Below are 14,670 nucleotides of genomic sequence, written 5' to 3' on the forward strand. Positions count from 1 at the left end.
ACACAATTGTGGCTAGAAGGTACTCACACATACTATGACAAATCATTCGCAAAATGTGCTCAAACAGTTGACTTGACTTTTGTTTATTTTTGTTTACTCGAAAGTATCTGGTATCTGTATGCATATGTATGTATCGGTATCTATGTCTATAGCTGAGGCTCACAGGTAACAGGTAGAGGCATAGCTGGAGTTTTGATGTATTGGTAACTGAGATTTTATTTCTATTTTATTTCGTCTATTGAGCGCATACTTTGAACCCGGCTTTTAGCTTGCATATCTTGGAAATTTGCACTAATAATACGATACAATTATCGAGCTGAGCTGCAAAAAATGATAAAAATTTAACAACTTTTTATTTACGTTGCCAAAAAAAAAAATTAAGCGTGATAATACCCCAGACTGGAAGTGTTTATTGACTCATATACAGAAGCTGTTAAACAGCAAGTTGAGTTTATTTATTTTTATGAATGAATCTACGTTGAAAGTGTATATAATTATAAACAAAATACGCAATATCAATGAGTTGGCTTTTATGACAAGTGGATGTGACTTATAAGGAAGTTACAACCGGAGAGCATTAAAAATAGATAAGATACAGTTTTATATACTTGAGGGTATATTATTATTGTTATTTAAATATAAATTATTTCCTAGAAAATTCCAGATTCTAGTTTTATTAAGTTTTATATAATTTACAAAACAAGATGGCTTATAAAACTATATCTACTATAGGGTCATCCTTAAAGGGTATTACGTCTTCAATATGGAAAATATAGTTGGTTGGATTTTTTTTAAGTGTTTTGATACTCGTACTTACATATTTAAATACACTTGACTCTCATGAGTCAACAATATAAAAAAAACTTACAAAACTTTATTAATTGAATTATTTTTTATATTTAAACAGACAGTTTGGTGCATACTGAATACAGTTTTAAATATGGTGTGAAACTTGACTAAGTCGTAGTGGACTTAACTGCAAATAAGCCTAATCAAATGCATACAAAATTATAAAAAAAAAAATATTTTTGGAACTAATAAGAAATTAAATTAGTTTTTCTTTTGTTTTAATCATTTAATTTAATTTAGATTCGATTAAAGGATTTTTTAAAAAACTCACCATTTTGTGACAGAACTTGGCAGCACTTTTTTGGACCAGTGCGCGCCATAATCATCACTTGTCTCTTTAAATTTCAATCGATATTACGAAATATATATAAACTAGTACTTATAGTAATTTTACTAATAAAACTTTGAATAGTTCACAACTGTAAGGTGCACTTTAAAATGCATTAACATGTGCAGTATTTTTAGTGAGAATTGTTTTTTCGATAGACAGCCTTATCGATATATCGATATATACATTGCCAAGCCAGCCATACTCTTTTGCCCGCATTCGTTGAGCGGCTTTCGCTTGTTGCAGGGCTGCGAACGCGACGACGGAGTGAACGACGGTTCTGCCAATTAAAAGTAGCGACTGACGAGGCGACGCGACGTTCTTTGGCCAGATACAAAATTGCAGCTGCCCGACGCGCGCGTTGTTTGTGTTGTGTTTTGTGTTTTGAGTTGGTATTAGTGTTGTTGGTGTGAAATTTATAAATAAATCGCGTGGCGTGAAAGTGAAATGCGTTGCAAGCAACATAACTAAGTGCGAGTGGATGCCACAAATAATAAACGAGCGCAAAGCTGAAGCGACGCAATTAAGTGAAAAAGTTCTAAAAAATCAAGTCAAGTTTTTTTTATCTGCCTTCATTATTGTTTATCTATTGAAATCGACGTCGCTCTCTTTCAACAAGTTTAAACAACTACAACGCTTCGTTCAACTGGAAGGCGCGGCAGCATCAAACTCAACCTCTAACTGAAACGCTTAGCATAAAAACAACAACAACATTGCGTCCTTGAGTTCATAATTTAAACACCTGTTCAAGCGAAACAACAACAACATCAACTGACAACGGGAAGAGGATTTGGTGTCTCTCTCTCTCTCTCTCTCTCTCTCTCTCGCTCTCAGCTTACAGCTTCAAAATGAATAATTTCACAACAACAACGGCCGCTGTGCCCAAAAAGGAATCACTGCCACGATCAGGACATGTTAATGAGGGTAAGAATTTCACCAATCACAACAGCAACATCACTACCAACAACAAAGATTCATTGAGTTCCTTTTGCCTGAGCGCACAAATTATATTCGTATCATTTCAAATTGCTTCAGTTAAGAGTGAGAATGAGAATGAATATGAGCAAGGAAATATTTCTCATTTAGTTAGGGTGAGTTTTAAAATTGTAAACTCTTTGTTGTTATTGTGTTTTAGACTCATTAATTATGGTGTGCAGAAAGTGGCACATTTCAAATATAATTATCATGTTTTTGTCAGAAAAATACTTAGAGCAATTAGACGTAAGACATAATAGATGATATTCGGAATAAAATTTAAAAAGTCTTTAAAAGAATCAACAATGAGAGTTTAAGATACATTTGCACAAATTTATAATACATTAATGATTTTAATTCATATTAATGTTATTCTTCATCTTCACTATTTAAGAATTCTACACGATAAACTTTTTGTCGGGTTAATGAAAGCACTTCTTTATTCATCAGTATAATTGATAAAAAAAAGTAAATGAATTAAAAACCCATTACTTAAATAATAAAGTATTATATATGCTAATCACAGCTGATATATTTCCTAGAAACCGCAAATATTTATGGAAAGGTTCCAATTCAAGCGCAATATTTCTTAACTTAGCAGCAAAATGAATCATTTAAAGTCCTAAGGCGGCACGTTTTCCGTTTTATTATTATAAACATTTGTAAACGAAATAAAGTTATTTAACAAATAGAAAATATTTACATAAATTTGAATAGCCAAGACATAGAAGTCAAAATAAACAAAGGCATCAAAAATTATTACTTCATTTCTGAGACGTAAGATTATAGTATTTGTAATTAAGCTCAATAAAGAAATGTGGCCGTAGAAAGACTGTTTTCAACCTCAAGCCTCAAATCAATTAAAAAAGTTAGCCTAACGAATATCTGAGACAAAAGTTGATGTCAAAAACCTTTTAGTCATCATTTTTGTTATGCTAATCCAAAGAAAGATGAATAGAAACTTTCTCAAACTGTCCCAAAGGGGTTGCTAGCAATTTGTAGTATTATTTTTTTTTTTGAAAGTTTTTCATGAAACGATAAACAAAAACAATGACCTGCCAGTCAGAAGAGCCCAAAAGACGGACAACATCCAAAAACATAATACCAAACAGGCTGTAAAGTAGAAATTTCAACTGAAAATAAACAAATGCAAACTGTTTTAGTTTAAGTTTGCGTTTGCTTTTGCTTTTGAAAGCGAAAATGAGGTGCAAAAATGTGCGGCGAGCACTTTCCATTTGATGAGTAGACATGCGAAAAAGAAAAAAATATATTCAAAGAGCTTGCCACTCATTGTATCTTGTATCTTAAAGATACAACAGCTGACTCCTTCGGGCAGCCGCTTCATTTGCACCCAAGCACGCATAACTAAAGACAAAAGATCCCCATTCCCAGTTGAAGTCATCCAGCCTGGCACTCAACTCAACCGCTGGCCTCTTTTTTTCCTTCTTGCCGCGCTGACTGACAAACTGCTCGAGAGGGGGGAGGAGGGGTGCAAGGAAATGGAATGAAACAGTCGACAGTTGCATGACGAGATGCCTGAACTGCCTTGCCTCACTGAATGCAGTTTATGTGGCATTTTTCTCCTCCTGCCTCTGCTGCATGCCTCGCATGATTCACTTGTCGGCGACAGGATGTGCAAGTGCCACAAAGAGGTCTCTACTTGGTTTTCAGCTTAGAGATGTCCACCTAAAAGCCAGCCAACTCACAACTATTCGCACTCGTACCTACATAATTGTTTTCGCATACAAAAGATTTTAAAAGTTTCTTTCATTTCAAAAATGGACTTTGAAGTCTTACTTGTCCTGAATTGAGCTCAGTATTTATGAAAAATTTTTTAAAAATATTACGAATTCTTTTAAAATGAAGTTAAAGTAAAAGTACCTAATTTCGTACTAGTAACATTACTTTTAATGATGAGAAACTCCACATTTAAATTAAAAAACGATTTAGGTACTTTACTTAAGAGTTCATAGATCTAAAATTTTCTAAAACATAAATGCCAGAGACTAAAAAGTAGTCCTTAATATATATAATTATTTCAAAACAAAATATTTCATAAAAATTTCAGCTTAAAATAAAAGAAAAATTATGTATATATTAAAAGCCATGACTTGATTCAAGCTAAAATGTATCTACATTCAAAATAAAAATGAGATTTATGGCAGATGCTGTGTTCTTGATTGAATATCAAGCAGTATTAGTTTAAAATCAATTCTAGCTTAATTCTATATTGCATGGATTATATAGTAAGTCATGGATTATACATGATTGATAAACTTGATTCAAGCAATTTGATATCAGCGTATTTTTAAGACCAGTTTTAATTAAAGTAGGTACACAATTTTGCAGTTAATATTGTTAGATAATCATGACACTTCTTATAGACAGCGTTGGAAATTAGAAAACTGGTTTAAGATATTAAAGCCGACTTAAGAATCACTCATCACAATATATTTCTTAATTTTATAGTCTCATGCAGGAAATACTGCATTTGAGATAGATTAAAGCGATAGAGGTCTTAAACTGCAAGTAAAACTACGAAAACTGATCTCAAATTTAGATATTAGTAGAAATTATTATTATAATAAATAAGAAACTAAAAGAATCAGGTCTTTGTCAAGCTGTCTAGGCAGACTCTTTGCCTGGTTGCACAACAAATGAGAATGAAATGTGTTTGAGTTTCTCGAAATTAAACTAGTTAGTCGTCGTTGCACTCGTTAGTAGCGTTGATTAACCTGCAACACAATTGCTGTTTGGCAAATGAAAAAGCATATTTGCCTCCATTTGGAGAGAGAAAGCTCGCAGCTGTATAATGAGTTTTGTAAACGCTTCAGATGATGCCATAAAAATTAAATTACGCTAATTTGAAATGGGCAAAAGTCAACACAACTGGGAATGCATAGTTATGGCCAATTCTCTTTGCTTATGGCCAAATCGATTTTGCTGTTAAAGGTTTGGCTGCTAAAACCTGGCCAATCAATCAGTCAATCGTCTAATCGGCATTTTATTGAAATTCAAATTGAAATTGCTCAAGTTGAATTCTTCCCACAGCTGTGGTAGCTTCTTATCGTCATCATCATCAGCGTCATCATCATTATCATCATGACCATGGCTAAGGTCAATGGTTGTGCACACACACACACACACACACACACACACATAGGTATTCATATGTGCTGTGAGTGCTGCATCTTCTGTTGCTTTCTGTGTGTATCCATCAGCTGCAACATTCAAATAGTTAACGTTGCGTCGCGTCGGCGTCGTCGTCGTCGTCGGCGTCGCTGTTGCAGCCACATATTTGTTTGGGTCTCGTCGCCGTTTCTTGGCTCCGGTGGCATGTTCAACAACCTTGAGTCAGGTTTTTCCACTTTCAGCCGCTAATCAATGCAATGCAGACGTTGTCGACAGCCATTTTTCCTGCTTTTTGGTGGCTCTCATAAATTTTCACGTTGAGCAGCCTCCACAAACGACTTTCCAATTTGGTTTTCCGCTCTGCTTTATAATTGTTTTTCCTCATATGTCTTGCATATGCATACAATTTTGTTTAGTTTTACATATTCCAATTTCATACGTTGTGTAACTTTTCACGCGATCTCCTTTTCCTTCTTCGAACCATTCATGCTTGAGCCACAATTTGAACTTGCTCGTACTGTGGGCGGAGAGACAGAGAAAGAGAGACACAGAGAGAGACAAAGAAATACCATGACAAGTGGGAAACAGGTAAAAGTCATTGATGGAAGCCCCACAATCGTGTCTAAGAGTACTGCAACAGCAACCAAAGTGTTGGCGGTTGGAAAAAATGCTGTGAACTGTAATCGTAATTGTAATTGAATGCACTGCGAAGGTTAATTGAGGTCTCTGCCTCAAATGTGACTAACAAAGGTTGCACTGGAGAAAGGCAATTGAAAATCACTTCAGCTTGTGGCCTTCAAATTGCCCTGCAAGAGAATTGGTAACACTTAAATGTGGGTTAACTACAAACACTTTCTCGAAATATTTAATTTAAATGATTGCACTGAAAATCATGTTATATATTTATAAAAATTCAATTTAAATTCCTCCACACATAATTAAATAAAACTAATATTCCAAATCAAATTTCAAATTTGAAAGTAAGTAAAATGCAGGTTAAATATTATACTTAAGTACTAAGAAATATTTAAAAGAATTATTGCTCGATATCACGTTCCAACTTTTGGCTTAAAGCGATGGAAAATTGTATATTATATTACGGTTTGTTTCAAAACAAGTTTGAAGTTTTCTTTAAAAAATTTTATTTATATTTTCAAACATTTAAAGAAGTTCTTTCAGTTATTCCAACTCATATTTCGTGTAACAATCTGTTAAAGTACAGATCACTCTTTATAAAGACAAATTGTTGCAACAAAGTTTTAATTCCTACTGCGATCTACTTAGAACTATAACCACTTAATTTTTTACAGTTCGCTTATAATATTCACAAATTATTTTTATTTTAATTATACTATAGCAATTATGGAACTGTTACCCGTTAACAAATTTGTTTACTAGACGCATAAATAAGAAAACTCCGTTTCTGCTGTGTCAGCTGCAGAATTCAAACAATTAACACATAAAAAATGTAAACCAACAACTTTTGCGATCAGCTGACTTGGCCAAAAAAGCAAGAATTCCTCTGAATTGACAGCATGACGCATTTTGTCTCGAATATAACCCCGTTGACTTACTAACCCGTTCCCTGCCACTTTGTTCTTTTTGGTCAAGTCAATAAACTGGCGACCCACATTGCACCACAGTACACCACACATTACACACACACACTGTGAAATGAGTGTCACTTGTTGGTGTTGTGGTTGTTGTTGTGTTGTTGCCTTTAGAGGAGATCAACTGTTTTTTGGCGCAAAAAGAAACCCGTTCCAGGGCAAGGTAAATACTGAACAAAACAATTTCCCTGAAAGAAAAGAACTTTGACTTCGACTCAAGGAACGCATAATAAATCAGCTGTCATTATGTTTTTAATTTTTTCCATTTTATTTATTATTTTAAGTTTCTACCTTGCTTACCAATGAGTTTTTGTGTATCTGTTTGTGTGCGTAGGTGTATCTCTGTGTGTATTGCACAGCAGAAATTTAAAATAATTTCAAATTTCGTGTGACAAGTGCATTTTGATTTCCAGCCGTCAGTTGAAATCTTTTCCATCAACATAAACAAATTTTGGTAGACATAGTTATTTGCAATACTTTTTACTGCCTCGCCCATTTCCTGTGACTGTTAAATAATAAAGAACACAAAAAGAAAAAAACAAAAATAATGAAAAATTATTTAACGGCCGGGTGTAAAATGTACAGTAACTTAACGTCAATATTTGCTGACCAGTCAGGCAAAGCTTAACTTATTTTTACCATTTTTATTCGCCGTACGTAGTGCATAATAATGAGTTAATATTCAATAGCTAAGCATGCATGACCTTTTAAATACGCTGTAAAATAATTAATGAAAACATTTGTGATATGAGGATTAAAGATAGAAACTGCAGCATTATTATTGCAATAATTACAATAATCATTATTATTATCATAATAGTCGAAAGCCTTTGCAGCTAGCGCTTTATACCTTCTTGTAAGTTTTAGTTTTTATAAACTTAACTATCAATGTTAATAAATGAAATATTATCATCATCACTATTATCATTAGCTTTAGTATTGTCAATATTATAAAAAGTTCGACCACAATAATTTATCTTTCTGTCTGTACCAAACACACTCTTTCGCAAATCTCAGCTTACAGGGTATGCAATGCTGCGTTTTTGCGGTGCATTATTAAGCAAAAGCAAAGCAAGCAGACGAAAGAACAACTCAAGACACAAGAGACTTAGTAAGTAATATGTATGCTGAAAGCACAATAAACACATGCCACATGTCTGGAAGAGAGGGCAGGGTACAGGGTATAGCGGGTAATACGTATGCTGAAGTCAGCGCAAAATATTGAACCAATGTGTAAGACGAGAGGGCCAACCGGAGCAATCACGCCAAACGGGTACAAATAACAACAAAAAAAAAACTAAAGAAAAAAGATACTTTGGTTGTTGTTTATGCAGAGCAGCAGATACAATTTTGCTGAAATCATATGCAGTGGCACAAACACAAACACAAACACACACACTTATATACACGAACTCAGATTCTTTGTATGCTTAGTCCACTTAGGTAGGGGATTGTTGCTTTGGTCAGTCAAAAATCAAATGGAAAAGCAAACAGCTAAATTGATTATGTTTGCAAGTCTTGCTTTCTACTATTCTCTTACCACAGGCACATCATCTTGTTGCAATTTTGTTGCACTTTCAGTTCCGCAAATTGCAGTTAATTAAGCAACAGCAATGGGGAAGGGTCATGCCACATAATTCAACTAGGCTAGTTGCTCTAATTGCATGCAACAACCGGGAAACTAATTCCCTCCACCATCAGGCACACTCAGATCTTTGGTCAGAGTTCAACTAATTGCTGAACTGACAGTTTAAAGTCAAAGAACCTTTAAATTATAGCGATTGCCACAAAGTGTCGCGTAGATTACGTACTTATGAGGGACACTTGAATGTCAAAATTGAGTAACTAATGAGCGCGCTGACATATGAGTATAAAAACGAATACACTCAGTGAATACTATATGAGTCTATCGCATGATCGGACGATAAACTATTAAAACAATTGCGTGTGACGTTTGTTTTTATTATGAAAAGTAGTTTAAAAAGATCTTCATATAGATAAATAGTTTATTAAAAAGAAAGAATTGAAAGTAGAGCATTGACTTTTATTTTAAAGATACATTTAGGTTATTCACAAGCTGTTATTTCATGGAAAAATACGCTTCAAGAAAATATCTTTAACACGTTCTTTAAATAGACAACAGCGTTATACTCTATATACGCCTTATAAGGATAGCATGGAATTAAGCATAAAATATTGGTAAAGACTTTTACAGTGTTTTCAATTGGTTAAGTGTGAAAATTAAAGAGACAGATAATTGCCTTATGAATGGTCTAGTAACAGTATAATCTATGTATGGTATTTAAAGCAGATCATAGATTTGCATCTTAGTGCTACATTAAGTATAAGATAAATGTTGAATTTATTGTCATTTCTTAAAAGGCAAAAAAGAAAATATAAACCGAATGCAATATAAAGGGAATATAATAGATAAAAGTGGCTATGAAAATAATTATTGCATTTCAAATGAAACTAGTATCATAAAAGAAATTTGAAAAAATTTGAAGTTCCTGCTCAAGGGGTTAAAGAAGTTCGTGGCTCAATAAACAGCTCAATAAATGAGAATGATTTTGATTGCTTTTGCTTCATTTATTATCGCTAGAAGCAACAGATGCTTCACACACACTCACTTGGAGTATCACTTGAGACTTGCTGCCACTTTCGTCTGGCACTTTCCATTTTGTAAAGCAACATACAACAATTTTAGTATTTTAGTTGATGGCGACCCCTAAAGGCAACCAATTACCAACTGCTTCGCGACTAATGATAAATGACAGCGAGGCATAAACAGAGACTGCAGACTGCCCCAGAACCCCTCGACATCAGAGCAACTATAGCAACAACCTCAACCACATTTGGCCCCTCTTTATAAGCTGACAATCAACAAAATTCTGTACAAACCAAACACACAACCACACACAATTAAAAGTAAATTTTTGTTCCACGCTTTCGCTTATCAACAAACAAAGATCTTGCTGCCCGGCAAATCGATCAAAAGCTGACATCCGTTGTTATCCCTCCCCATTTTCTTCTTCTCCTCCTACTGCTTTGTATCTGTATCTGGAGCCACATCAAATGCATTTCCGTGAAATGAAACGAAACATGTGCATCTTCAATGGAATTTCTTTGTTTAAACTGCCCCCAATATTTGAGAGTCGAACATGAACGTGACTCATCGGACTTCCAATCCTTAAGTGGAGTCTTCTTATGTGTCTTAGGTTTAAGTGTGTGGGGCTTCATTAGATTCGGCTTGTAATTTGATAGGCTCCGTTGTCGTTAAGTATCTTTATGAATTGTAATCAAGTTGGCCAGAGCTGACAGTTTATTGGCAATCAAAAGGTGATTAGAGGCAACCTTAATAACTTAAGTACTTTTCTCACTCACACATTTCTCTTCTCTTCTTCTATTTCTCATTTTAGTTTGCAAGGAATGGCTCGTGCGTGAGGACGGCGCTCTGGCCTACAAGCTGCAGTCCCAGGAGAGTAAGTTCCAACAAAACTGCAAATAACTCCAAGATTGCATTCATTTCGTTTTTATTTCATCTCATTGCAGTTAACGACTTTTATAAGGGCAATCGGTATAGGAATGCGGTGGTGCGCGAAGATTTCCCCACGGCTCTGCATGAACAAATTAAGGAAACAGAGCAGGCCCAACGTCAGGTGGAGGCCTACCGAAGACGCCTCACCGAACAGTAATATATACATAAAATATCTTAGATTTCTCTAGCATTAATCTGTTGTTGTCTTTGACCAGGGAGGAGCACGATAAACGCGTTGCCAAAGAAATCGCTGACAAGCTGGAACGTGATCTGCAGGAACAGCAGCAAAAGGAGCTGCAACAGAGCGAGCTTATTGCGCAGAAAATGCAGGTGGGTCCATAAAATATCCGATATCCGATAAGATATAACATTCACTAATAATATGGTGAAGATTTCTTTGCTACTGATGTTATCGGACAATTTCAAAAAAGTTTTTAAAGTTATAGAAACTAAAATACATCAGAAAATTTAAATTTCGACTCTCGCGGAAACGATTTTTAAACAACTTTAACTTGATATTTTTTTATGATTAATTAAATCGATTTTCATGAAAAACGACAACTCAACTCTTATTTGAATCTGCAACAAAATTGGAAAATTATTTTTCATACTTTTTCTTTTGACACTTTTTCAAAACTACAAAGTGAAATAACTTTGTCATATCTTCACCGATTTTCTATAATAAATAATAACAATAGTAACACCTCTTATAGCAATAATAATATCATTCACATTAATCTTTATTACATTGCAAATATTATTAATTGAAATAATCATTTCTTAATTAATATATGTTCGTTATCTGCAGGAAATCTATGTGAATCTGCCGCCCGTGCCGCCGCCAGCAACACGCGATAAAAGTCGTCCACCGCCACGACCAGCCAAAGCAAGTATACATCAGCAACAGTTGCAGCAGCAACAACAACAACACCAACAATCCAATGGCAGCCTTGAGCCCAGCACCTCACAGCAAGCTAGATATCTCAGTCAGCAGCAGCAACAACCATTGCAGCTGCAGCAGCAACACTTTTCACAAACAGACAACTATGTAGGACTATCGCTTATACCAAATATATTAGATATGCAAACAGCAGCACCAGCAGAAGTAGCAGTAGCAGCAACAACAACAATTGTATCAGCAACAGCAGCAATTAGCACACCCAGTAGACAAGCACCTAAAGAACACACACAGACACAGTCGCACAATCAGCTGTTGGTGAGTGATGCTGAGCACGCGCCACAGCAACAGACACATCAGCAACAGTCACGCATTCATTATGCACAACAACAATCACATCAATCAGCAAGTCGCATCAGCACCGCATCCATATTCCAGCACACCACACCTACTACAACTGCAACACACAACATCAATCATGCAACTGACATCGATGAGCTTGTGGATTATGCCGATGTTGCTGACAGCATACGCGGCATGTCAGCAGCAACAGCAGCAACCACAGCTGCTGCGACAGCAATCAATGTCGGTGCAGCATTGCCACAACGCTCAGCATCCAATGAGAACTTACTTCGAACCGAACCCAAATTTCAGAAACTCTCACCGGAAAAATATGATCAAATGGTGGGCAACTTTGGACTGGGCAATGCCAAAGCCGTCGAGCGACACATGCAACAACATGCCGATGACATTGAGCTTTATGTGGATCCCTGCGATTATGCGAGTCTACGCGACATTGGACTTCCGCCAGAGGAGATACACGAGATGAGCAAGAAGCTCAAGCAGGAGCAAAAGGATGAGGTAAATTCACTACTAGATTAGACTCACAAAATGTGATTAATTTATGTAACTTCAAGAAACTTATAGTAATTTGTGTATTTGATTCAAAACAACTTTAATTAATTATTTTATTTATTGATATAATTATTTATTTATTTAATGTCAGCAGGACATTTCTTAAACGACAAAATTTCAAACAAACAGTCAACGTGTTTATTGATTTAACTAAAAGTACTAAATATAAAGATATGGTTTTATTGATATGTTTATTGTCAATTAAGATAAAAACGACTGTACAAATGAACTTCTAAGAATCTCTTATCGCGTTTATTGATTTTACCGTTTATTAATTTACCGATAAACATATTTTTTGATAAAATTGTAAATATTTATTTAGTATCTTACAATCCAAAAATTCTTTTTATGATAAACCGTCAACTTATTTATTAAATAAAATTAAAAATATATTTATGTACTCATATATAAAATGTTAAATATAAAACTAATCATTTGTTGTCTTCAAATCTCTTTGCAGTTGCTGGCGCGTCGTCTGCAGGCAATTGAGAGCAAGGACAATATGCGGCAGGAGCATCGGGATCGCATGATGGCCATCGAGGCGCAGGACAAAGAGCTGGCAAAAATGCTGCAGGAGCGTGTAAGTACAAATCATTTAAGAGAGATTTAACTGTATTTAATTAAAACAAATTGGTAACAGGAGAAAGCGAAAGTGAAGCGGGCCAAGGAGAAGGCGCGCCTGCGCAAGTCTCAACAGAAGGAGGCAGCTGCTGGAGGAAGTGGCAACAATAACTTGTGTGGCACCAATGGCTCCCACTGTGGTCCGCTGTTGTCGCTGCCACAGGACTGCATGTCGTCATCTCAAACACCAGTAGATATTGATGTGGAAGCCTATTCGAATCCGATTGATGTGCTCAATAATAGTCGGGAGCAACGTCAGCCAAATGGTACGCTCACTAATGGCAGTCTGACACGGGAGAGCTCGTCGGCACATGGTTCCATGCAACGGCAACAGCGACAGGCAGCTGCAGCGGCACATAGTCTCAGTCGTGGTGAGGATGACATCTATACGCTGCCCGTGGACAGCTGTCGGCCTGGACAGGGACCGGGTCAACGGCCTATCTCATTGCACATGGCCGCGGAGACAGTGCAGCAACTGCAGGCACATAACTCGATGACGCGGTAGTGAAAATAGCTGACCCCTTAATCACTTCAATTTAAATTCCTTTTCTTTTTTGCAGCTCGGAGCAATATGGCTCGGAGGCGGGCTCTCATGACAGCACACTCTCAAGTGGTCACGATATTTCGCCCCACATGAAATACTCCAAATCCGGCAACTTTGGTATATATGTATTTAAAGGATTAACTCGGAAGTCATAAGCTTTATATATTCATATATTTTCATCCAATCTTTAGATCAGAGCGCCAGCCCCACGCCGCCTTACATGCCAATTCAGGGTACACGCCGATCGAATTCAAGTGAAGATCGTAAGAAGAAATCCAAGGACAACAAGTGCACGCATCAATGAAGCGTCTTCTTTTTCATAGAATAAATCAAAAAAACACATACACATTTATATTATACATTTAACTATATTTTTTTTGTATGCTCTCAACTATTGTATCAAAAAAATGACAATGAAATTGTTCTTCAGCTCCCATCCATCATCTTTCGTATTCACATCTTCAATTAGTGCTTAAATATAGTACGTGTATACACTAGATATATTGTAATTTTGTTGTGTATGGTATCAGATGACAGACAGTCCCACTTCGGGTTAACAATAAACGTTTTTTGATAAGTCACATTATTTTGTTTTACTATTTTGCAAGGAATTTTGGCGCTTAATCTACGCATAATACAAATAAATTGTTTTGATTAGCAATATTTCAAAATACTTCACTTAAAAGATTTTAATGCATTGATGATTAGTACTATTTTTTCTTATTCATTTATATAATTAAATGATCTTGATAATTCTGGGTAATTAATTTAATTTATTTAAATATTAAATCAACAGTTATACAAATAGAATGTGTTTCATATTCAGAATCAGATTAAAAGAGAATTATAATTTTTGAAAATAATTTGAAACTTGAGCTAAGGCTTAGTACAAATTAAAGATTAAATTACTTATTAGACATCCGTCTCAAATCACATTTCAGATAATATTGTTAGTTTCGATTAAGAATCATTACCACTCCACAGAAGATTTGCCTATACTTTCAAATGCAATCCAAAGTTGATTTCCTGAGAATAATCAAAAGAAATTTAGTCTTATTTCTGAGATATAATTACACTTACATGGTTAATAGGGGTTCAGTGAAGATCAGCAAATACTTCTTCAGTTTCTATGTCAGAAAATAACAATAATTTATCCCAAAGTTACCAATTATAAATTTTACCATGATCATGAATCGGTTTGCCTCTTCAATCCTTTAAGAGTTGGTCGTCTTCATGTATTTTTTGTTACTAACATCAGCA

General features: G+C 35.3%; 1 protein-coding gene across 3 annotated transcripts; it reads left to right on the forward strand.

The window, feature by feature from the left end:
• The first annotated feature begins 1,400 nt into the window (after positions 1 to 1,400).
• LOC117781143 (mediator of RNA polymerase II transcription subunit 15) lies at positions 1,401 to 13,991 on the forward strand. Of its 3 annotated transcripts, XM_034617876.1 has the most exons (10): positions 1,401 to 2,101; positions 10,314 to 10,376; positions 10,447 to 10,585; positions 10,648 to 10,762; positions 11,241 to 11,648; positions 11,985 to 12,191; positions 12,706 to 12,825; positions 12,886 to 13,367; positions 13,427 to 13,535; positions 13,602 to 13,991. In XM_034617876.1, exons 1-10 carry the CDS (start codon positions 2,026 to 2,028, stop codon positions 13,731 to 13,733), a joined length of 1,851 nt encoding a protein of 616 aa, XP_034473767.1. In that variant the 5' UTR covers positions 1,401 to 2,025; the 3' UTR covers positions 13,734 to 13,991. The 3 variants fall into 3 exon arrangements, with proteins under 3 accessions (XP_034473767.1, XP_034473764.1, XP_034473766.1); XM_034617873.1 differs by having other exon boundaries at positions 11,241 to 12,191; XM_034617875.1 differs by having other exon boundaries at positions 11,241 to 12,191; positions 13,427 to 13,527.
• Positions 13,992 to 14,670: the final 679 nt, after the last annotated feature.

Source organism: Drosophila innubila, assembly GCF_004354385.1.
Source record: "Drosophila innubila isolate TH190305 chromosome 2L unlocalized genomic scaffold, UK_Dinn_1.0 4_B_2L, whole genome shotgun sequence".
Classification (NCBI taxonomy): Eukaryota; Metazoa; Arthropoda; class Insecta; order Diptera; family Drosophilidae; genus Drosophila; species Drosophila innubila.